Source organism: Chironomus tepperi, unplaced genomic scaffold (genome assembly GCF_022539635.2).
Source record: "Chironomus tepperi strain 1889 unplaced genomic scaffold, CSIRO-AGI_Ctep_v1 contig_161, whole genome shotgun sequence".
NCBI classification, from domain to species: domain Eukaryota; kingdom Metazoa; phylum Arthropoda; class Insecta; order Diptera; family Chironomidae; genus Chironomus; species Chironomus tepperi.
The window spans coordinates 1,555,086-1,576,490 of NW_027226283.1; the positions used below are offsets into that span (position 1 = coordinate 1,555,086).

Here is a 21,405-nt window from a genome sequence, read left to right on the forward strand (position 1 = left end):
TGTCGACCTCACTTTTTGTAGGCTTATTTTAGATACAACACGAGCGAGTCACATCTTGGTGCTGTTCCAGGCAATCCATTAGACCAGTGGTGAGCAACCTGTGAGCCGCGGCATACTAGAAATTTTTGGAAATTCCATGAATCGTATGCTCTATGCGGTTTCAGTAGAGGCTTACTACTAAGCTGTACAGCGAAAAAATAAATGATTGTCCACCACTGCATTACACTAGTCCACAATCATGTTTAATGTATGTATTCATTCGAATCTAGAAGAGTAAAAATTAAGCGACAACTTTAGTGTGATGCCGGTTATTTTTTTATATTTCTACAAATAGCATATCTGTACACTTCAGCGGAATTATTCGCACATTTCAGACATATTGAGTCATTAGCCAATGGGAATTTAAAAATACTGTAACATTAATGAATATTTCGAACGAAAAACTAGCATGAAAATTAAATCTATAAGAATCCTCAAAAATGCTTAAACATTTCTACATATGTCTCGTCTAGCTACAAAACATATCTGTAATTTCTAGGTACGTATGTATAATGTAGAAGAAATAAAACACAAATATTTTTTTTTTCTCTCAAGCCTTTATTTTTTGAGTCTGAGTATTAGGTTTTGAATATATCAATTATGTTTAGATAAATTCACCATGCTGATTTTAGAGTAAGGTGCAACATAAAAGAAAGAATTCCTTCTTCACAATTTTTTTTTAATTTTAACAATTTTAATAATGAAAATCATTTTATTATAAACTATTAAAATGCCCCAATTTTACTTGATAGATCAACATCCCAGTAATCTCTTCACTCACTTGGGAAATATCACAAATAAAAACGTATGTTTCCTTTTAATACGAAAACAAGTATATTCATTGTTTCACAATTATCTCTTGTATAAAGATACGAAGGAAATAAAATGATCATTCTTTTCAGTTGTGATGTCATCATAAATATGCGAAAGCATGCATTGCATTGTTACTGATAATAGATGCCAGTGACAAATAATTTAAAAAAGTCTTAAAAAACGAAACTAAATAAAAAAATTTCAATGTGTCCAACTGGAAAATAGTCTCGTCTAGCTTTTTCCTGCGATGATGATGAAAGATTAAAAATGAATGAAGGTATGTGAAGAAAAAGGTTTTATTCGGAATAGAAGAAATTAGTTGAGATGGACGATGTGCATCATTCTTATCAACAGCATGGTGACTCTTGTCAATGTATTTTAAATTATGAAAAAGTTGAGTATTGCTGACGTTTGCAGCAATTTTACCGGTTTTAAGATTCTCTAGTTATTTTTTCTTTGCTGCCTTTTCTGCGGCCTTTGTTACTTTACCACCACTCGCTTCTTTAAAGTTAACCTAAAAAAATGTCGTGAAAAAAAGAAGATGAAGACAATGTCTCACATTATTGCAAATTTTTTTCATATGCTTACAGATTTGATAACACCAACTGCAACTGTTTGTCTCATGTCACGGACAGCAAAACGTCCCAATGGTGGAAATTCGGAGAATGATTCAACACACAATGGCTTTGATGGAACCAAATTGACGATAGCTGCATCACCAGATTTGATTGATTTTGGATTTTCTTCAGTTGTTTTTCCTGTACGACGGTCACATTTTTCCTTGATTTCTGCAAACTTGCATGCAATGTGAGCAGTGTGACAATCCAAGACAGGTGTATATCCATTGGCAATTTGACCTGGATGGTTCAATACAATAACCTGAGCAGTGAAGTCAGCAGCACCACGTGGTGGACTAGCCTTGCTGTCACCAGCGACATATCCACGACGCAATTCCTTGACTGAAACGTTCTTAACGTTGAAACCAACATTGTCTCCGGGAACGGCTTCTTGGAGAGCTTCATGATGCATTTCAACTGACTTAACTTCAGTGGTCAAGTTGACTGGTGCGAAAACGACAACCATACCTGAATTTTGAGGACAAAACAAATTAATTACATGCATTAAGCTAAGGACATATAATATTTTACCTGGTTTCAAAACACCGGTTTCAACACGACCGACTGGTACTGTTCCAATACCGCCAATTTTGTAGACGTCTTGAAGTGGTAAACGTAATGGCTTGTCAGTTGGACGACTTGGTGGTAAGATGGCATCAAGAGCCTCAATGAGACATTTACCATCAGCCTTGCCTTCCTTACGTTCAACGTTCCAGCCCTTGAACCATGGCATTTTGTCGGATGGTTCCAACATGTTGTCTCCATGCCATCCAGAAATTGGAACGAAAGCAACAGTAAGTGGATTGTAACCAATCTTTTTGATGTATGATGAAACTTCCTTCTTGATTTCCTCAAAACGAGCTTCAGAGTATGGTGGTTCAGTTGAGTCCATCTTGTTGACACCAACAATCAATTGTTTGACTCCCAATGTGAAGGCCAACAAAGCGTGTTCACGAGTTTGACCGTTCTTTGAGATACCAGCTTCGAATTCACCAGTACCAGCTGCGACAATCAAGACAGCGCAATCAGCTTGTGATGTACCAGTAATCATGTTCTTGATGAAATCACGATGTCCAGGGGCATCAATAATGGTAACATAGTACTTTGCTGTTTCGAATTTCCACAATGCAATATCAATTGTAATACCACGTTCACGTTCTGCCTTCAATTTGTCCAAGACCCATGCATATTTGAATGAACCCTTACCCATTTCTTGGGCTTCCTTTTCAAACTTTTCAATGGTTCTCTTATCAATACCACCGCATTTGTAGATCAAATGGCCAGTTGTGGTTGATTTACCAGAGTCGACATGTCCAATGACGACAATGTTAATATGAACCTTCTCCTTACCCATCTTTTATATGCTGGTTTAACTTCTGAATTAAAGAAATGCCTCACGATGCAACTTTTTTTCGGAATGGATAAACTTTTTGCAGTCTACTTTAAAGGTGTGTATTTTTGATCGACAGATTATTGCAATTCTAGAAATGGATTTTGTTTTGAAATAATAAAAAAGAATATTTAATTCCAGCATAAAAACCAAATAATAGGAAGCAATGCAATTTTCTCAACAACAAAAAAAATGTTAGACATGGAGGACTTTCAGACATGCGAAAATCAATTTTACAGCACCATTTTGCGTTTTCCCCGACCTTGAATTTTCGCATACAGACATGAATGTCGGTTTTCACAACTTAGGTTAGAAAGGATTTTTTTTTTCAATTTTAGGTAGGACACGATCTTGGATTGGATATAAAATGAAATTTCCTTTTAACTAACCTATATGAAAATTTATTTCAGTGAAAACACATGGTTACATTTTGAAAGAAAAAAAAAATGTGATGAAAATCTATTTTTAAAAAATTCTTTCTTTCCCTTCTAATTCCTTCCTTTATTCATTCATTTACCAAGAAATATTATGAACAATAATATATGGAATTAGTTCTACATAGAAATTTAAATTTCCAATAAAAATTATTTATTTTGCCTTACATACGGCGTTTCCTTTTTTATTTTATTTTTTCATTTTCATCCATGTCTGGAAAATGGCGATGTGACATAATATTTTTATGATTTAAAGGAAAATTCGCAAATTTTTTGCATTTTTATAAATTTAAGCAGAAATAGATTTAAATTTGAGGTGAGATATGTGCTTAAATACAAAATAAATCTTAAATTGATTATCCTTTTTTGATGAAAAATATGTCCAGCTTAAGGAAATGAAAAATCAATTTTCCCGATTCCAGATTTTTCAAAATCGATTATGCAGTCATTAATTTCATTATTTGAATTATAATTTTATTAATTTATGTTAAATTGAATTCTGTTAAAGAATTTTAGAGCCGGGAGAAAGATTTTGAGACAAGCACATTTTTCACCTCCCCCATCCAGCACATTTTGTTTTTAAAAATTCACAAATAAAGGAAAAATCACTTGAATTATCTATTTATTATTACATGTGAGCTATATATTATGTTAATACTAAAGCTTTAATTCTAAAACCGGCAACAATAATAAAAATTAACAATGAAAATTTTAATGAAATTGGAAAATCTTTAGCCATATTTGATTTTTCATGAAAATTTTCACTGAGATATGAATACACGTCCACTTACGATAGAATCCACCGACAAAAAAGACCGAATAGAATATCTCACTTTCTGAAAAGGAAAGTTTTAGGACAGATTCGTTGCACATGCGCGTTATGTTGGTTTTTCCGTGTGGGAGATCTATTTTTCTTCTTAATTTTAAATTTAGTACACATATATAAGGCTTGTTTCTGTTTAAGTGACTTAAAACAGTACATTGTTTATGAAACGAATAAAATTATTTATTTTGTATTCTAATTAACTATTACATTTTTATGGTACATATTATTTTTTTGTGGATGCCTTCTTTCCCTGTCCCTTTTGTGGAGGTTTCTTTCCTCTAAGATAGCGTAAACGTTTCATTTCATCCTTCCAATCCTGATGTTCATCACGATACAATCCATAGTTTCTTAAATTCCACATTAATAAATGCGTCTCAACATGTCTTGGATACCAGTTGACAACATAGTCTCGTTTATGATACGGTTCCTCCTCCAACATTTTTACAACCTTCATAGATTTCTCATTTGTTTGTCTCGCTAAAAAATTTATCTTCAAATTTAATGATTTTTTTAATAAATTAAGTACTGACCAACTTCTCCAAATATCCGGTTTGATAAGTATTGCATTCGTTTTGCATATGGCGTTTGTAGTTTAACTAACTCTGTATATTTATAAAGATTTGCCATATTTTTAAATTAATTTTTATTTGCAAAATGACAACAAAAGACTGTAGTCAATGATGTAGAAGCTCATTTCTAAATTAAATCTTAATATTTGTAAATTAAAGAACACTTTTATATAACACACTATATTTTATTGAATGTTAATTAAAATTTAATTATATCTGATTTGAACAAATGAGGTCATGCTTTTAGAAAAAGAATAATTTATTAAGTTTTGATTTCTGCAATCATTTTTTTATTGGATCATTTTCGAATTTCGAAATTTTCAAAAATTTAAAAAAAAATTAATCGCTGAGAAATTTTTTTAACGGATTTCAGTAAACATAGAAAATTTATTTTAATCAGTATTCTAAATTTCTTGTAAAATTAAAAATCTAAAATTAAAAAAAAATTAAATAAAAATGGAAAAAATCGTACAGTTATCAGTTCCAAAATATACACATATTAAAGATACGTTTCAAATTTTCGATGCAAGAGTAAAGCGTTTGGATGGACAAATTAATGTGAATACCAAATATTTCAATCGTATGAAAGAAATTCGGACTCGAGTTCATAAACATTTGAAGTCACACAAATTATATAATAAACTAGACTCTATGATAATCAGGAAAAGTGATCCTATTTATGGCGATATACCAGATGAAACTCTTGAATTATTAGACAAATTATCAAAACCCAGGAAAAAAGATTTGAAAGAAACTCTTTTGAAAGTTAATCAAATGATAAGAGCAATCACAAGTGATTATTACTATCAGTTAAATAAATTAAAATTAAAACGATATGCTGAGTTGATGGAGTATAGAAAAAATATATGCTGCTTGCTGGATGGGAGAAAATTTCCAACTGATATTCAGTCATGCCATCGGTTTGCACCATGTGAGAAGAAAATCGTCAACATTTGGGAAATACCCACTGGAGATAAGCCATATTCTCGATTATTAAAAATAGATTTTGATGAAACATCCCTTAAACTTGCTCGTCCACAATATTTGTGTATCCGAAGTAGCATTGCATTCTTCATGCGATTAAAATATTACTACTTACAAAAGGCAAGTGAAAAGGGTAGATGGTCTGATATGGAATTAAGGCAAATTTCTATTATCATTGACAATATCGATAAAAAGCTAAATCATCTCCAACAACTAGAACAAACTGTAAAAAGGTCTTCCTTATATAATGATGAAGCTATTCCTGAACACAATACTGAAAAGAAATTAATCGTAAAATACACAAATGATTTAGAACTTCCAAAAAGAAAACGACTTGAGGATGCCCTTAAAACCTATCAATTGTATATTGCTGAAATTCAAAAAAGGATGGAATATCGAAATAGTAAGGAATATAATATAATTAATAAAATAATTTTCCTAATGATCTATTTTTTATACAGGACAATTTGGATTGACTGATAGTAGAATCCAGCCTTTAATACAACGAATTGAGCGTAATATTATGTTTACACAAAGACTTTTGGATATTTTGCCAGAAGAGGCGGTACATTGCCCTACAGAAGATTATGTCAATGACAATGGACAGAAGAAAATTTTATATTCAACACGTGACGAATCTGGTCGAATAATAAATTATAATTTTGATGAGACAACAAATGACTTGGCCTTTCCAAAGCTTGGAAACTTAGAAGTAGCTTTAGAAGCGAATAAAAATGTGTTGGAGAAGTTTGAAAATGATATGAAAAATATCAAGCGTGTTATGGAAAGTAAGGCACAAGAAGAGTCCAAAAATGAATCGGAGGATAACGAGGAAAATGAGGATAATGATGAAACTCAAGAACAGAGTCAGAACAATAATAAAGGAGATAAATATCAATTACTTAAAGAAAGAATAAATCGATTAAAGGCATTAATTCAACAGAAAAAGGAAACAATTGAATATTTGCAAGTGAGTTACGACTTTTGTTCATATTTTAATTCCAATATAATGAAAATTAATCTTCTTTACAGAGTGTTTTACCTGAACCTGGTATAAGATCAACTTTCTACCATCACAAGCTATGCTTTAGTGAAGAGAAGAGGAAATCAATTCCTTCAATATACAAAGCCAAGAATCCACATACACCAATATCAACATCTAAAGCATCAAAGAAATTTCTTGAAAGTTCTTTCAATTCATACTTTAAATGGATAGAACAAAAAAGAAATGACATAAAATACAGAAATGAAATAGAGTCTATTTTAAATAATCAAAACACTTCCGAAAATTCCAATCCTAATGACGAAAATCAAGAAAATGAGGATGAAAATGGTTCACCAAAACAACAGAAAATTTTATCGCATACTCAACGTATGATACAAAACAAACTGAAACTTGAGACTTATTTGGAAAGCATTAAATCAGTAAATATTGATGATATACATGTACAAACTCACGCAAAATTTGAAAAGCTTTTAAAACGGATGAAATCAAAAAGTCTGGGTCCATTCAATAAGGAAAGAATGATAGAACTGGCAACACCAAAACGAACTTTACTGAAATTTTCAATAGTTCGATTTCGACACTTGATGTCTGAGAATAAACGAAGACGTTTAGAATGTAGACTTTCAAGAAACCTTTCAAGGCCTGAGCAAATAGAAAGTGAATTGCGCCAAAAGGAGTCACAAAAGATTGTTAAAATACACAAGAAGCCAAAAACAACTGAACAAGCTGCATTAAATCAGTTGTTCAAAAGAATATTGAATTCTGACTCATTAAGTAAAGAAAACTCGATTGACTTTGACTACATAATTCGATATTCAATTATGAATGGATTTCAAATGTTTTAAATAAAACACAAATTTTTCGTGACTTTTTCTAACTACCGAACTCTTTTATTTTCAATATATCAATATTTGAATCATGTTATTCGCCATATATAAGCGGACATACAAAGTGTTTGACATTTTTTCTGGGTTTTTGTGTAAAGATGAGCACAGAACATTATGCACTTATAGAAAACTTACGGGCATTGCATTATGAAAATTTAACGGATTTATGATATTGTAAATAAGATGATACTTTATTTTTGCTTTTATGTATAAGGTACATTTTAAACTTTTTCCTTCATGTTTTTCAAATATATGTATCAATTTTGCATTACTTTATATTTGCGATACTACAATGTTTAAATCACTACTTTTAACATTATTATTAATTTTTTTTTTTTCATTTTTGAGTTTCGAGCTACTGAGAAAGTAGAAATAGAAGCTAATATGCGGCAGTAGAACTTACTCTTATATTTTTTTTTTACTTTTTGTTTAGTTCTAGCCAGATAAACTATTATTAAATTTTTAAAGTTATAACATTTCTTGCCTTTTTTTAAAGAGACTTTTAGTCTCTAAAATTCATCTAAAACAATATAAAATAAATTGTTTCTTTTGCAAAGCAACCTTATGAGTAAATGATCTGGTCACTTGATTGCTGTAACAAATTTTTAAAAAATATATTCAAGAAATAACTTTTCCCACTCCAACAGCCTGATTACAAAACAGATGTCTTTAAATAAGCTTCTAACTCCTCAAAAGGAGAAAATGGCGACAGGCTAGAATCAACTTTAACACTATCCATAAGTAGCTGTGAGTATTTCAGAGATTCTCCATAGTTGGGATGAATTCTTTAGTATTATTAGCCTAGCCCTATAATTTAGGCCTAATAAATATGAAATTTTAGTGGCTTTTTCAATTGAACTATATAGCAGTGTTTCCTTTAGAGTTTTTTAAAACTTGACGACTAGTGCTTCAAATGGCACAAAATAAATCTATATGCTTTCTCTTTTTTCACTCGTGATAATTGATTTTAAAGAAAAAATTTAAACTAATTAATTTAAAATTACAAAGTAACCATAGAAAAGGAAAACCAGGAAAATCTTTTAAATTATCTTAGTCTGTGTTTGCAAAATCTAATTAGAAAATTTTCATCTACATAACTTTTCGTGCTTTTAATTACCACCTTAGATCTTTGCATTATATCACGAAAAAAGACATCTTACTTCATAAATTATAGATATTTCATTTAAAAATATTTTTCCTCTTCTTTCATTTAAAGCAATAAATTTAACATGATTTCTCGAATGCATTATGAGTTAAAAGTTATGTCTTAGGAAAAATTTTCTACTTTAATTTTCATTTAAATATCAATATTAGTATTAATAATTTATAAATTTTGATTTACCCAAACCTTCTCAATCAATTTATTTTATATATTTTTGTTTTTTAAATACCACGGTTATAACTTCCGATTTAAGCACGGAGAGTATTTTTCTCAACTTTTTTTTTTATTTGCTCGATATTGATAATTTTACGTTGTGTGTGTTATATTTTGATTAAAGTTAAAAAGCCATGTGCACTTGACATTGCTTTGCAACGAAAACTTATATTATTAATTTAGTATAAATGATATTTCGCGTTTTGTGACTTAATAACTTAGAATTTAGCCTTCTAGTTAATCAAAACACAAGAAAATTATTTCTATTAAATTTATATTATTAGGTATCATATTGGAAAAAAGATGTCTTGTTTTCAATTGTTTTTTTTATTTATGAATCAGTTTATTTCTTTGATTGGATTGGTGGCAATTGGTCATTAACTGTAATGGATAATCTACGGATGTTTGGTTTATCATACTCCTCCATACTCATTCCTGTTTGTAAACAAAAAAATGTAATAAAAAGAAGGACCAATTAGAAATGCAATCCGTAATGTCAACTTTACCTCTTGATAATCGTCTTGGCTCACCATTTGATCCACCACTTGATGTAGAAAATGCTCTTTGACGATCAACACCTGGCATAACAACAGATGTTAATAATCCTTGTCCTTTACAAAACAGTAAAATAGATTGTGCAACTTTAGCTGGAGCATCAGCTAAGACATCTCCGGCACGTTCAATTTTCATCATTGTGACCTTTTCCTTGTCAGTATCTTTATGCAATTTTTCGACAACAGTGGAATATGGTGATAGCATTCCGGTAATAAGTAAGATGTCAACTTTGCAGCTCTTCAATGGTAAATCCTTTCGACTTTATTTACAATTGAGAATATAAACAAAAAATATTAATTTTGTGCTTACTATGAAATAAATAAATATTTGCACTTACGTCATAAAAGCCTTGACATACTGCTTAACATTTTTGGAATTAAGCGTGCTGTGCAAGCGACTTGAAAAGTCCTGAACAATCTTTTCTTTGTCTGGATTATCTCCGACCAATTGCTAAATTTATTTTATTAATGTTGAGTATTTAATGTGAGTATTGTGAAATATGTAAAAGGGAAACCAAACCAGAAGAAAATATAATTTGATCAGGTCATTAGAAAATATGGTGGATAAAAAAGATATGATGCTGACAATATCCTTCTAGAACTTTTTTATAGTCAGTTATCAGAAGGAAATATTGTCTAAATATGAGTATAAAAAATGAGGACATTCAAAAAACTATAATTGATTTCGGATAAATTATCATATCTTTTCATACGATTAAAATTGGACTACACATATCAGGGTCACAGAAATAGGTACTGAAATTTTTATAACATTTTTCAATCAGATAAATATTTCACAACAATTATTTTAATCAGGCATTAATTTTTTTGGAAAAAATATAGTTAAAACTTAAAATTAGTTCAACAATTGCCAAGCGAGGAAGCAACTTTTAAAGATTGTTTTATTTAACAAGAATCCCATTTAAATCGAATTATTTAATTAGAGAAAGTCAAGAATTAATGAATTCGATTTAAGAATTAATTCCTCGTAATATTCAGTAATATCCCCTATAACCAGAAAAGCAAGAAGCACATAATATGATTTCTAGAGCAGAGTAAGTTGAATACACGCTCGCGACCATGCTCATCTAGTATATTTAAGAAGAGTAAGCTCTTGAAAGCATGATATTTCCCTGTTAGGGGTGGTCTGGGATATCTTTTGTTGAAAATGAATCAATTTAGAAATATTCCCGAGCGCCTTGATGCGCTATCAAAAATCTGTCACGTGTCGTACATGCAACTTGACGATATGTTGTTCAGTTTGGAACTACTTTTAAGTCTCTGATAATTGAACCCTTCATATAATTTCTTAAATCATTTCCAATGTTAGTCATTTATTTCGTTACAAATAAAGTCATTTCCTGCATGAAAAGATATACTGATTAATTTTCACGTAATTATAGTAATTATAGTTTTTTTTTTAATTAATGAAGACATGCAGATGGTTATAATAATGGCTAAAGTGAAATACTATAAAATTGTAAAATACAGAAGTTGATATGAGATACAAAAACTTTTAAACGAAGCTTTCTACTTGACAGCTATAAAATCAGAAGAAAATTGCACTGCTTTATCGACAATTTCTCTGAGTTTTATGAGTTGTTTGTATTTTCTTTGCATAATCGTGTAAAAAGAATAGAATGAAAAAAGATTAATTGTCAAAATCAAAACAGAAAATAATGTGAAAGTGAACTCGAAAACAAAAATATTGAGTTACACAAAAAATAGAATTGAAAATGATAGATTTTTATAAAATCAAAAAAATATACCTCGTTAAAAGCCTGTTATTATATTGATTAATGCGTGTAAAATAAATAGTTGGTCCATTCAACGATACGAATCACAATGATCAAAAATAATGTGATACACGTTGACAATAAACATTTTCAATATTTTTTTTTTTATTAATTAATTACAAATTAATAAAAATTTGGGTATTTACGGATAAAGCATGAAGAAACACAAAGAAAAAAGTTTGAGAAACATATATTGGGAGAAAAAAACGAGAAAAAATAAAAAAAAATTAGGGATTATTTTTAAACACAACTGAAAATGAAAAATTTATAAATCTTTATCCGATCTTAAAATGTTACTTAATTAATTTAATCATTACGATTTTGAACGCTATGGAACTGAGAAAATATTATTATTAATAATTATAGGCAAATTTGGCCATATAATATTTTCTCATTTCATATAAATCACATACAGACATATTGAAATCACTTTTAAATAATTAAAAATAAATAATTTGCCAGACTTAACATTCAATTCGAGATATCAAATTAGTTAATCAAATTAAGACAATTTATAAGCAAAACCTACATGTCCAAATTTATGGTACAACAAGAAGTCTTCTGCACCCTGTCCTACTTCATCACCTTTCCATGAAATGAACTTTGTTTTAAATGTTTCCAAAACAGTCGCTGCCGATCCTGTGCAATTAATCAATATTAATCCAAGACATCTTGATGGATGCTTCAAACCAAAACGTGCTAAAACATTGGCACTTTAAAATGGATAAAAAGGTAAATTTTATAAGACATTTAAATGAGTTGTCAAAATTTATCAGCCTTACCCAGCACCCTCGCCCAATCCAATTACATACTTTACATGCAAGTAATCTAATACGGTAACAAGATCTTCACCCAATGTTTGTAAAGATGGGAAAGTGAAGCTAGAAGGAGGAGAGAAGAGAGGAAAAAAATCAATAAATCGGTAGCATGTATCTTAAGTAGCAAACAGTCAGCATATATAAAATTATGTAACTATGATAATGTATTCTTCTTTACTTACTTATCTGAAAGTGCACCACTATTATCAGCATGGCCGGGTACATCAACATGAATGAAACATGAACGCTCTTTAATTTCTGTCATACACGGACTATTAACAAAATCTTGGAATGACGCATCTAATAAAGCACAAAAAAAATCAATAGGTTGAGGTGGAATGTCAAAAAATTTTTTTTAGTTCTCACGATTGCATCCTAGGTCATGGACAGTAAGAAATACAGCACGCTTTTCTTGTTGTGTTAAATCACCCTAATAAATAAAATATCATATTTAAATTTGCTGTCTAGGTATTTATCAAATTTTCAGTTAGTATGTATGTTAGCATCATACCGTACCTGATTTTTCTATTGTATTAACATTGTTTTAAGATATGGAAAATTTTGTTAGCAATAAAGGCGTGTAAGTAATTGTCAAAAAATTGGGAAAAATACAAAATTTCAGAGAAATGTTAGTAATAATATGTATATTTTATGAATATTTAAGATAGATTATTACCTGAACTGTGATGATTAATTCTCCAGATTTGTCGGTAGATATAGCATATTTCTGTTACAAATAAGAAATGGATCATTAAAGAAGGATTTGCATTAACATAACGGTCCTAATAAAAATATTTTCTAATCTTTGTTAGCTATAGCGATGTCAATATCGAAAATCGAGTATAATTAAGCATGACTTTAAAAATTCATGTAATTGATTTTACTCTGAATTATATTTTCGATTTTTGATAATCGACGAAAAGACAATTAATCGCCGAATAATTGACAGCACTAATGAGGTAATAAAATTGTTAAAATATCTTCAAAAAAAACTTCATACATAAGTTTTAATCAGGGATTGTTGCGTTCAAAATATGATAATAAAAATAATATGATATTGATGACTTTGTGTGGATGTTTTGTATTATTTTGTTTGTATGTCATAATTCATTATTTCTCAATAAATTAAAAACTATGCGCATGATGATTCAGTTCAATTAAAATCAATTTATTTACCGGAATATGCCAGTATATATTAGAGGAAACACGTTTTTCTTGAATTGATTGGTTTCTGTCGTTCATACTTTACAACTAGTCTATAAACCTATCATTTCATAGTTTTTCTTTCGTTAAATTGTGAACAAAAACAAATGATCATGTATCGCATAAACGATCTAGTGAATATTACATTTCATATAGCAGATGAGTGAAATGAAGTTAGTATGAAAGCAATATCATAACGATTTGAGATTCAAGACGGCTAAATATTTTATAAATAAGATTCTGTGATTCCAATTGAATGATGCTCATGATAATGTCAATTAAATTCTCTTACGATAGACATATTATGCAGATTCTTATTTTGCTCTACAAATTTAACATAATTGACGTATTTTTTTGCATTTAGCAACATTTAATTGAATTTGTATTCTTGAATTATTTTACTGGCTACACCTAACAAGCAACGAGACAGTCCCGGAGCGGTATTTCTGTATTAAAGCATACTCTGTGCCTTTTAGTATACCTGATTAAGATTAAGGCACTAAACTCCGCCTTTTTTAATTTTTTTCCAGAGCTCAAAGTTGACCCAAATTTTATATGCTTAGATTTGAATAGGATTTTGCATCCAAAAGGATTCCCGATCGGCACAAATTGAAATGTTGCCACCACGGCGACGACTCGGTCGTATACTTAAAGCCAAATCAATTTGTGCCGATCGGGATTAGGTCATCAGTGAGCAATATATTGTTTTTCGCTGCACACCTTGGTTCTAGGCCTCAAACGAAATCGCACATGGCTCAAAACAATTTCCAAAAAATAATTGGCTACACACTGATGTACCGCGGCACACAGGTTGCGCATCACTGATTTTTTTGGCAAACAGAGAATCTGTTTTGGTTATCTCTTTTAAGACTTTTGGTTATCTTTTCAAAGCTCCAAGCGGAGTGTGTAGCTGATTAATCAAGATTTTTTCTTTTATGATAAGTCCCACATCCTTGGCTTATAAGCGAATCTCTTTAAAATCTTATTGAATAATCTAAATATAGACACAATAAAATCAATATTTCAGATGACAATATAATTTTACTTCGTTGTGCTTAACGAAAGAGATTTCTAGTATTGAATATTCCTCGTAATAAAAAAATTAGCATAAAAGATGTCAGTTTCATAGTCAGAATTTCCTAATTACTTCTCCAGTTTAAACTTTTCCGTTTTTTACTGCAACAAGTTTGCAACAATTATTTTTTTTTTATCATATGTAGATTAACATATGTATGTGTTAAACCTTTATGCTGGGAAAATGTGCTTTTATCGTTCACGATTGCTTGTACCTACATATATTGGTTTTCCCCCAAACAAAATTAAAAAAAGGTTGCTGTAATAATTTTGGGACATTTTAGCTTAGCAAATGCTAATTTGTCATTAAAAATCCTGTTTACGTGCAATGCTGATAAGAGTCATATTTTCATACAACACCTTCGAAAAGTAATGTTCATATCATTATATCGAATTACCTACATACGGCTACATATGGCATGTGGAATTAATATTTAAATTAGTGTAATTAGTATCTCTTCCTTAAAAACTGTTTTGAACGAATTGTTTACAGATTTATTAGCGAAGTGTGATTGGATATGATAGCCTACGCAGTTTAATTGATATTGAGCATATAGGCTGAATTTTAAAAAAATATCTGTTTCATTTTAATGTCTAAATTCTATTTTAAAAATGCTCATCATAATTGGTGTGTAGAGATAGACTAGGAAGAAGATCAAAAGCATATTGAATGCTGAATAAATGCTGATATGTTTATAGCAATTATTGACATCTTGAACAATCATCAAAGAATTGTTATGAACAAAAACGCACTTGATTGAATAGTACTCATTAAAATTGAAATTGTTCTTTGTGGACTAAGTAGTAAACAGAAAATATGAATAAAAAATTCATGAAGCACGCGGAATATTAAAAATATAATTGAGAGAAGGAAAGAAAAATCAATAGAAGTGTTTGTGATGGTGTTGAATCTTCCTTTAATACAAAATTTGAGTTTTTTTCTCTTCATAACATTTCCTTTTCACTTGCTTGCCCGAACATACATAATATGTACATGTATAAACAGAGAGAAAAGAGAAATTTGTAAAAAGCCATCTGCTCTCATCAAAATATTACGTCGTTCCAAAATTAAATATTTTTGTTTAGCTTTTCTTATTTTTCATAGTCGGAAAAATTGCGTATTTTTTGGCATAAAAAAAATCAATTTAAGGAACGTGGAAATGTTTCCAAAACATTCCGAGTCGTTGTTAATAAACAACTTGCACGAGTTATTGTCACATAGCCTTTCGTAGAGCAAAATATGATGCGAAAATTATACGATATATAGGACAAACTTATAATGAAATAAATGAACGAAAATGGTAATTGCCAATTTGTTATTATAAATTTTTGATGAATACATACATGCACCACATTATTGACATTATCTTTTTTATGATGATGATGATGCGAATGCGATGATTGAGTCTTAGCCGAATCTTCTTTGTTTGAATCTTTTTCCATTTTTTTTACTTAATCTTTTTTCTTACTTCAACACTTTAACAATTTTCTATCTTACCGAAAGAGTTACTTTGAATGTCCTTTACTCAATTTAGTAGACTTATTTATTTTAAAACAATTTAAATGTCCTTATGTTTTCTTCCTTGCTTATCATATGTCTTATTTGACTTTCTCACAACTTTTCTTCAACTTTCTCACTAATTTACATAAATGATTACAGATGAAGATTAATAAGATCAACTGGATTGAAAATTTCAATAGAAAATAGCCTTTTATGCATTAAATCTTAAAGGACGAAAAGAAAATTCACTCTACTACGTATCAATTTTAACACATAACAGAGACGAGAGTAAAGAAAAAAAAGCTTATTCAGTAGCATAGAATCCGCGCCCTTTTCGGTAGCGTCGTCATTTTTCTTTTATTAGAATTAAGTAAGGAAAATTAGGAAAAACTTTCAGTAATTTTGCAAAACTAGCTTTAACTAAGGCTTCACTATGTAGCATTAAAAAACAGCCGTAAAGGAAAGACAGAAAATTTATTTTTCATCACTGAGCTTATTTGACCTTCTTATTTAAGCTTGAAAAGGCTCTTTTCCCATTAATTTACAAAACTTAATCATTAAAATCCATCTAACCGATTGAAATCCAATTTTTTAATGCAATTGCAAATTTACACCACAAAAGGTGACCTTTTTTGATCACTAACTTTGTATCAGTTGATGAACAACTGGAGAACTTTTTCGTACAGAACGATGTAAATCTCGGGAAAACTCTTGCGAAAAATTTTTTCTCTCACGACGACAACAACAATTTTCAACATCGTCTACCAACGAGAAACGGCTTCCTTTCTGTTGATGTTGTTTTCCCTTTATATTTAGATGATTTATCTGTAGTATGTTATTGAAATATGAAAAAGAAGAATGACAGTATGTGAAAAGGTAGTGCTTTTGAAAATAGCATGTTTACATAGCTCCAATTCTTTTTTTTTTGTGTGTCATCCTAACAAAATATTTCGTTCATCATTTGCCTTTACAATGTGTTGGTTATGCTATTGATGTATGTGTATGGCTCGTGTTGATGATTTTTCACAAAAAAGAAAGAAAAATTCATACTTTTTTACATTTTCCATCATGTAAAGCTCCTATTGCATTCCATAGAAAATAAAAATGTTAATGAACTTTTGTCATACATTTTCTCTCGTCTATGATATGTATATGTACTTTATTTATAAATTAAACATCCACGTTTATGTCTATCTCGTGCATTATTCAAAAATATATCTTTATGCTCATAAATATGAAATGAAAAATTGCACATTACGTAAAATTATCATCCTTATCAACGATTTGTCGTACACACCAATTAAAAAATTTACATTTCCTGTGCTTGTTTGTGCTGCCTTTGACAATAAAAATGTAGAAATGTAAATTAGAGGAGAAATGATAATAAATTCTGTATTAAAATATCCGACTATAATCAATCTTCATTATTTTCCAGCATCGTTCTTGCCAATTTACATGATAGTAAAATCGCACTTTAATATATTCTAAACGATGTGCGTTATTTGAGTCGTTAAGAAAGTTGAAAAGATTTAAAGGAATTCTGAAAATTTAAAGCATTTTATCATGCTTTCTTTTTTCTCCCAACTCAAGGTTTTCCATATTGTGAGAATCTCAGCATGTGTTTGAGGTAACAATTTGATCTAATTTATCGAAATTAGCATATCTAGATATATATTTTTGTATGTTTTCTTTGCGTCAATAAATCGAATTTATTCTATAAATAATCCATAAATTATTTAAAATATTGCTGAATGAAATTCGCAAATATTTACATGAAAAAGAATTGAATTTAACGATTTGCAAGCATAGGAATTTAAAATTAATAATGTGGTATGTAGACAGCAGTCCGAATGAAAGGAAATTATTATGTGCTAAAGATGATGTCGTAGGAAAAAAAAATTAAAAAATTGCCGACATGCCATGAGACTCATAAATAGTTTAATGATGCTGCTAATGGACTTCACAGCTATGTTTCTGCTTACTTGATGAATATAGAATAATGTTTGTCTCGCGCGAACAATTGACATAAAGTGATATAACAACGTGCCTTACAAATTGCTATTAACTAGTCAAGCATGATACTGCACTGAGCTAGTCTGCTCCATTTAAATTATTTATTTATTTTTTTTGTGTTGTATATGTTGACAAACTGAACAAAAATAACAATTGCATGCCGTTACAGTTTATCAACAGATGAACTTGGTTGTCATTATATGCGTTGTACTTCTTTTTTATCTCAACAATTTTTGCTTTCACAAATGTCACAATGGAAAGATCGTAGTAAATTGCTTAACAAAAGCACAATAAATATAAATAGATGAAATGTGATGATACATGTAAAGTGGCACGTTTTGTTATTATACTTCATAATGATTCTTAATAGGATTAACCGAAAATTAAGGAGAAGGTTTAATAAATGCTCAAAACTCATCTTGTCCATTTCTAACTAAATTGATTAGATTATATAATGTCTGGGCAATTCTCTCTTTAACAACAACTCGTGATCATTGAATATTTAGATTATTTGTGGAATGAAAATAGAAATTAATAATAACGAATCGTTCATCACACTTGATCTTGTTTATTACTATGCAAATATAAATTTTGATGTGCTAAATTATTTTTCAAATTATCACCATAACTAATTTATTAACGGCACATGTACATTTTTATTTTGAGTTCAATTATTGTGAAAAAAAGTGTGAAAATAACATTCTCAATTCGGCATGAGTTACAATGTTGACTAATGTTGTTGATCTTTCTTAACGAGCTTCTTTCTTGGAAGTTATATGATGCAATTGTACAAATCCTGAACAGTACAATGCCCGTACAAGTTAATGTACGTGATCACTAGGGCATCTCAACGTCTCAGTATCAACAGTAAGTTGCCCTGACGAGACCTTGATGGCAGATTCGGTTCGCCTGATTATGTCGCTCGAAAATATAAGTAGATGCAAAATTTTAACAAATCTAGCTGTAAATCTGTGATAAATTTTGCACAAAAAAAGTTCGGATTTTGTATAGGAAAGTTGAGTCATGTTTACTCAATTTCACAAAAAATTTGTTCCTACTTTGAGCAACATGGATTATAGATGTTTTTTAAAAAATTACAGAACACGATTCTCGTATAAAACTTTTTTCAAATAGGTAATAAATACCCAAATAAATCGCAGTAACCGAAATAGTTAAAAACTGGTCAAAAGTCAATTGTAACTAGATTTCAGCAAGTAAATACAAGTCATGATTATTGGGAAAATTTCTCTGTCTTTTAAAAAACAAAATTTCCTATTGCATAACGCTTATTATGTATAGGATATGATTAATTTTGGCACACTTTCAAGACATCAAACAGATAATTTACCGGTGTGTTTTGAAGATCTTCAAGAAAATAAATGAAGAAATGAATGGGAAGTCTGTATATTTTATAGAATTGCCCGTGTGGAATGATGAATAAAAATGACTTTCCTCAATAAAATTTCCCACACTTAATATCATGCTCTACAAAAGTAAGTGCAAATAAAATCTATTTATTAATATTTAAGTCGAACGGAGCAGTTATTGTGATTAAAGGCACAAAAAGTGTGTGGACAATTGACATTTCTTATCATGCTAATATTATGTAGGCTTTCCAAAAATTCTAAATGCAATACAATAAGTATTATGGTCTTATGGACAACTCTGAAAATTTGTACGGGTCATGAACGCATATTTGTCTATCGTGAAGCAATCAGCAACTCTAAAGGAACGTGATAGGACCATGGTTAAGATTGCGAATATCTCACCCTGATTTGAAGATTTTTAAGATACCTCATAAATAATCTTATTGAATGATCTTACTCGCTCGATTAATGACTCCGCTCTGCGTGCGAAACTTTCACGGCGTTGTTGTAAATTTGGATGTATTGGCGGTGATGACATGGTTGATAAACTTCAGTATTTTTACTTGTTTACAATTTTATACTTTTTACTTAATTGTTCCTTTTTTTATCACTCAATCACTTTCTTTTGTGTCTTATCAATTAAACTACAAGCATAACATTAATTAAGGAATGACTCAAAAAAATAAGAGGAAGATCAATTTTTTTGTTGTTTTTTCTCGACTTTACTTAAGATGAAAATTTTGCACATGATCTAGGTATACGCAGAAATTTTAGATTCAATATATCTCAGTGTGAGTTGCTATAAATAAGCTGATTACGCTCAATTTTTCTGTTTATTTGTTTGTTTATATGTTTACGGTATTTTTTTGTCGAGAGATATGTATTGTCTACCGACACGTGCTGATAAATTTTTAGCGGAATTCTCCTATTATGCCCAATATAATTTTTGACATATTTTTAAGTAAGTGCTGCTTGACAATTAATATAATTGACGTTCCAATTTATTAAATGTAGGACTTACGCATTGTTATGCATGATGTCCCTTAAATTATTTTTTGAGAAGTAACTAGTAAGTTGGCGAATAAATTTAGGCCAGCAGAAATCTACAATTTAGAAGAAGTAAGGATGTTCCTAATTTTAAAACGTTAGGAATTTAGAGTCATTCAGAATGTAGATAAATGAGATGTGAGAGCATAATATGAAAAGTATGTCAGTTCTGGCACAATTTATTTTAATGAATCGCCACATTGATAATCGAGTGCGTAAGGAATGAATAATATAATGAAGAGTTTGAGCAAAATTAGACTTCTGGGAGGCACTTAAAAATATACACAAACAACGTGAATTTTTACTATCATGTATGTCTTGTAAAAATATCTATTAATAAGAAGAGTAAGATTTTATATAGCGAAAGTCTCTCAAACCAAGAAAATTCTATTAATAGCAAATACTGAGTATATATACAAAAAGTTCCCCAATTATATGAATGGTGACAAAACAGCTGAATTTGTATGTAAAAAGAGACTTTTTTTTTGTTTAAAGGAAAAAGAGAAAACAACAAAATTTTTTTTGATTTTCCTCTTCTGACACCGGCTGCAAATTTGAATATGTGAAATAGAATTTCACGTTAAATTATTTGGCAGAGATGTCTTAAGCAATAGGTACTAAATTTTTTCACAACCTCACAGCAAAAAAAAACTTATTTTGCTCGTTTCACTTGATTTCACTTAATTAACTTTAATTGAGTTCACAATATTTTTTTGCAGCAAAAACTACATGTACAACTTCTGATATTCCAAAAAAAAAAACTTCTTAATTAATTTTTTATTATTCTCTTTTTTAAATATTTTCTATAGCTCGAGCATGTACGAACAGTTGGAAAGATGAAAATTTACTAAATCGTCGTCGATTTTTTAAAGCTTCGAGGGAAACAGTCATTATTGTGTGTATAAAAATATACATGTGAATTAATACTATTTTAGAGGAAAAATTAGAGTGTTTTGTCACAATGAAATCAAAGTGTACATCCAATTGTTTCGTACCATAAAATGATTGAATTGAATCGTTTTTTATTTAATTCTTTGAACATTCATGCTGAATGATAAATAGAAACTATTTGTGTGAGAATAATAGAAATCA

At 29.8% G+C, this 21,405-nt stretch overlaps 4 protein-coding genes across 11 annotated transcripts; 1 reads left to right on the plus strand and 3 right to left on the minus strand.

Moving 5' to 3' along the window:
* Positions 1-576: 576 nt before the first annotated feature.
* Positions 577-4,197, minus strand: LOC139088291 (elongation factor 1-alpha). Its single transcript, XM_070637447.1, has 4 exons — positions 4,085-4,197; positions 2,001-2,950; positions 1,441-1,937; positions 577-1,366 (listed from the first exon to the last, which is right to left on the minus strand). The coding sequence occupies exons 2-4, from the start codon at positions 2,821-2,823 to the stop codon at positions 1,298-1,300; spliced, it is 1,389 nt and encodes a 462-aa protein (XP_070493548.1). The 5' UTR covers positions 2,824-2,950; positions 4,085-4,197; the 3' UTR covers positions 577-1,297.
* A 145-nt stretch (positions 4,198-4,342) lies between these two features.
* On the minus strand, positions 4,343-4,746 carry mRpS33 (mitochondrial ribosomal protein S33). The gene is made up of 2 exons (XM_070637210.1): positions 4,650-4,746; positions 4,343-4,596 (listed from the first exon to the last, which is right to left on the minus strand). The coding sequence occupies exons 1-2, from the start codon at positions 4,744-4,746 to the stop codon at positions 4,343-4,345; spliced, it is 351 nt and encodes a 116-aa protein (XP_070493311.1).
* A 398-nt stretch (positions 4,747-5,144) lies between these two features.
* Positions 5,145-7,523, plus strand: LOC139088142 (uncharacterized protein MCAP_0864-like). Its single transcript, XM_070637211.1, has 3 exons — positions 5,145-6,075; positions 6,134-6,642; positions 6,705-7,523. The coding sequence occupies exons 1-3, from the start codon at positions 5,145-5,147 to the stop codon at positions 7,521-7,523; spliced, it is 2,259 nt and encodes a 752-aa protein (XP_070493312.1).
* A 668-nt stretch (positions 7,524-8,191) lies between these two features.
* On the minus strand, positions 8,192-21,151 carry LOC139088008 (uncharacterized protein ZK1073.1). Of its 8 annotated transcripts, none has more exons than XM_070636993.1 (11): positions 20,948-21,151; positions 19,694-19,910; positions 12,785-12,835; positions 12,475-12,538; positions 12,291-12,408; positions 12,073-12,171; positions 11,820-12,003; positions 11,264-11,275; positions 9,833-9,945; positions 9,471-9,754; positions 8,192-9,375 (listed from the first exon to the last, which is right to left on the minus strand). In XM_070636993.1, exons 2-11 carry the CDS (start codon positions 19,802-19,804, stop codon positions 9,284-9,286), a joined length of 1,128 nt encoding a protein of 375 aa, XP_070493094.1. In that variant the 5' UTR covers positions 19,805-19,910; positions 20,948-21,151; the 3' UTR covers positions 8,192-9,283. The 8 variants fall into 8 exon arrangements, with proteins under 8 accessions (XP_070493094.1, XP_070493090.1, XP_070493089.1 ...); XM_070636989.1 differs by having other exon boundaries at positions 9,447-9,754; positions 20,953-21,148; XM_070636988.1 differs by having other exon boundaries at positions 9,447-9,754; positions 20,948-21,148.
* Positions 21,152-21,405: the final 254 nt, after the last annotated feature.

Excerpts from the sequence above, each read along its gene's own strand:
- LOC139088008 (XM_070636989.1), bottom strand. The coding sequence starts at position 19,804 with ATGTCATCACCGCCAATACATCCAAATTTACAACAACGCCGTGAAAGT. Across the intron at positions 12,836-19,693 it reads TCAATAAGATTATTTATGAG|AAATATGCTATATCTACCGA; the intron begins GTATCTTAAAAA and ends TATTTGTAACAG. Across the intron at positions 12,004-12,072 it reads GGATTGGGCGAGGGTGCTGG|TGCCAATGTTTTAGCACGTT; the intron begins GTAAGGCTGATA and ends TCCATTTTAAAG.
- LOC139088291 (XM_070637447.1), bottom strand. The coding sequence starts at position 2,823 with ATGGGTAAGGAGAAGGTTCATATTAACATTGTCGTCATTGGACATGTC. Across the intron at positions 1,938-2,000 it reads AACCGGTGTTTTGAAACCAG|GTATGGTTGTCGTTTTCGCA; the intron begins GTAAAATATTAT and ends CTCAAAATTCAG. Across the intron at positions 1,367-1,440 it reads CAGTTGGTGTTATCAAATCT|GTTAACTTTAAAGAAGCGAG; the intron begins GTAAGCATATGA and ends ACATTTTTTTAG.
- mRpS33 (XM_070637210.1), bottom strand. The coding sequence starts at position 4,746 with ATGGCAAATCTTTATAAATATACAGAGTTAGTTAAACTACAAACGCCA. Across the intron at positions 4,597-4,649 it reads CCGGATATTTGGAGAAGTTG|CGAGACAAACAAATGAGAAA; the intron begins GTCAGTACTTAA and ends TAAATTTTTTAG.
- LOC139088142 (XM_070637211.1), top strand. The coding sequence starts at position 5,145 with ATGGAAAAAATCGTACAGTTATCAGTTCCAAAATATACACATATTAAA. Across the intron at positions 6,076-6,133 it reads AAGGATGGAATATCGAAATA|GACAATTTGGATTGACTGAT; the intron begins GTAAGGAATATA and ends TTTTTTATACAG. Across the intron at positions 6,643-6,704 it reads AAACAATTGAATATTTGCAA|AGTGTTTTACCTGAACCTGG; the intron begins GTGAGTTACGAC and ends TCTTCTTTACAG.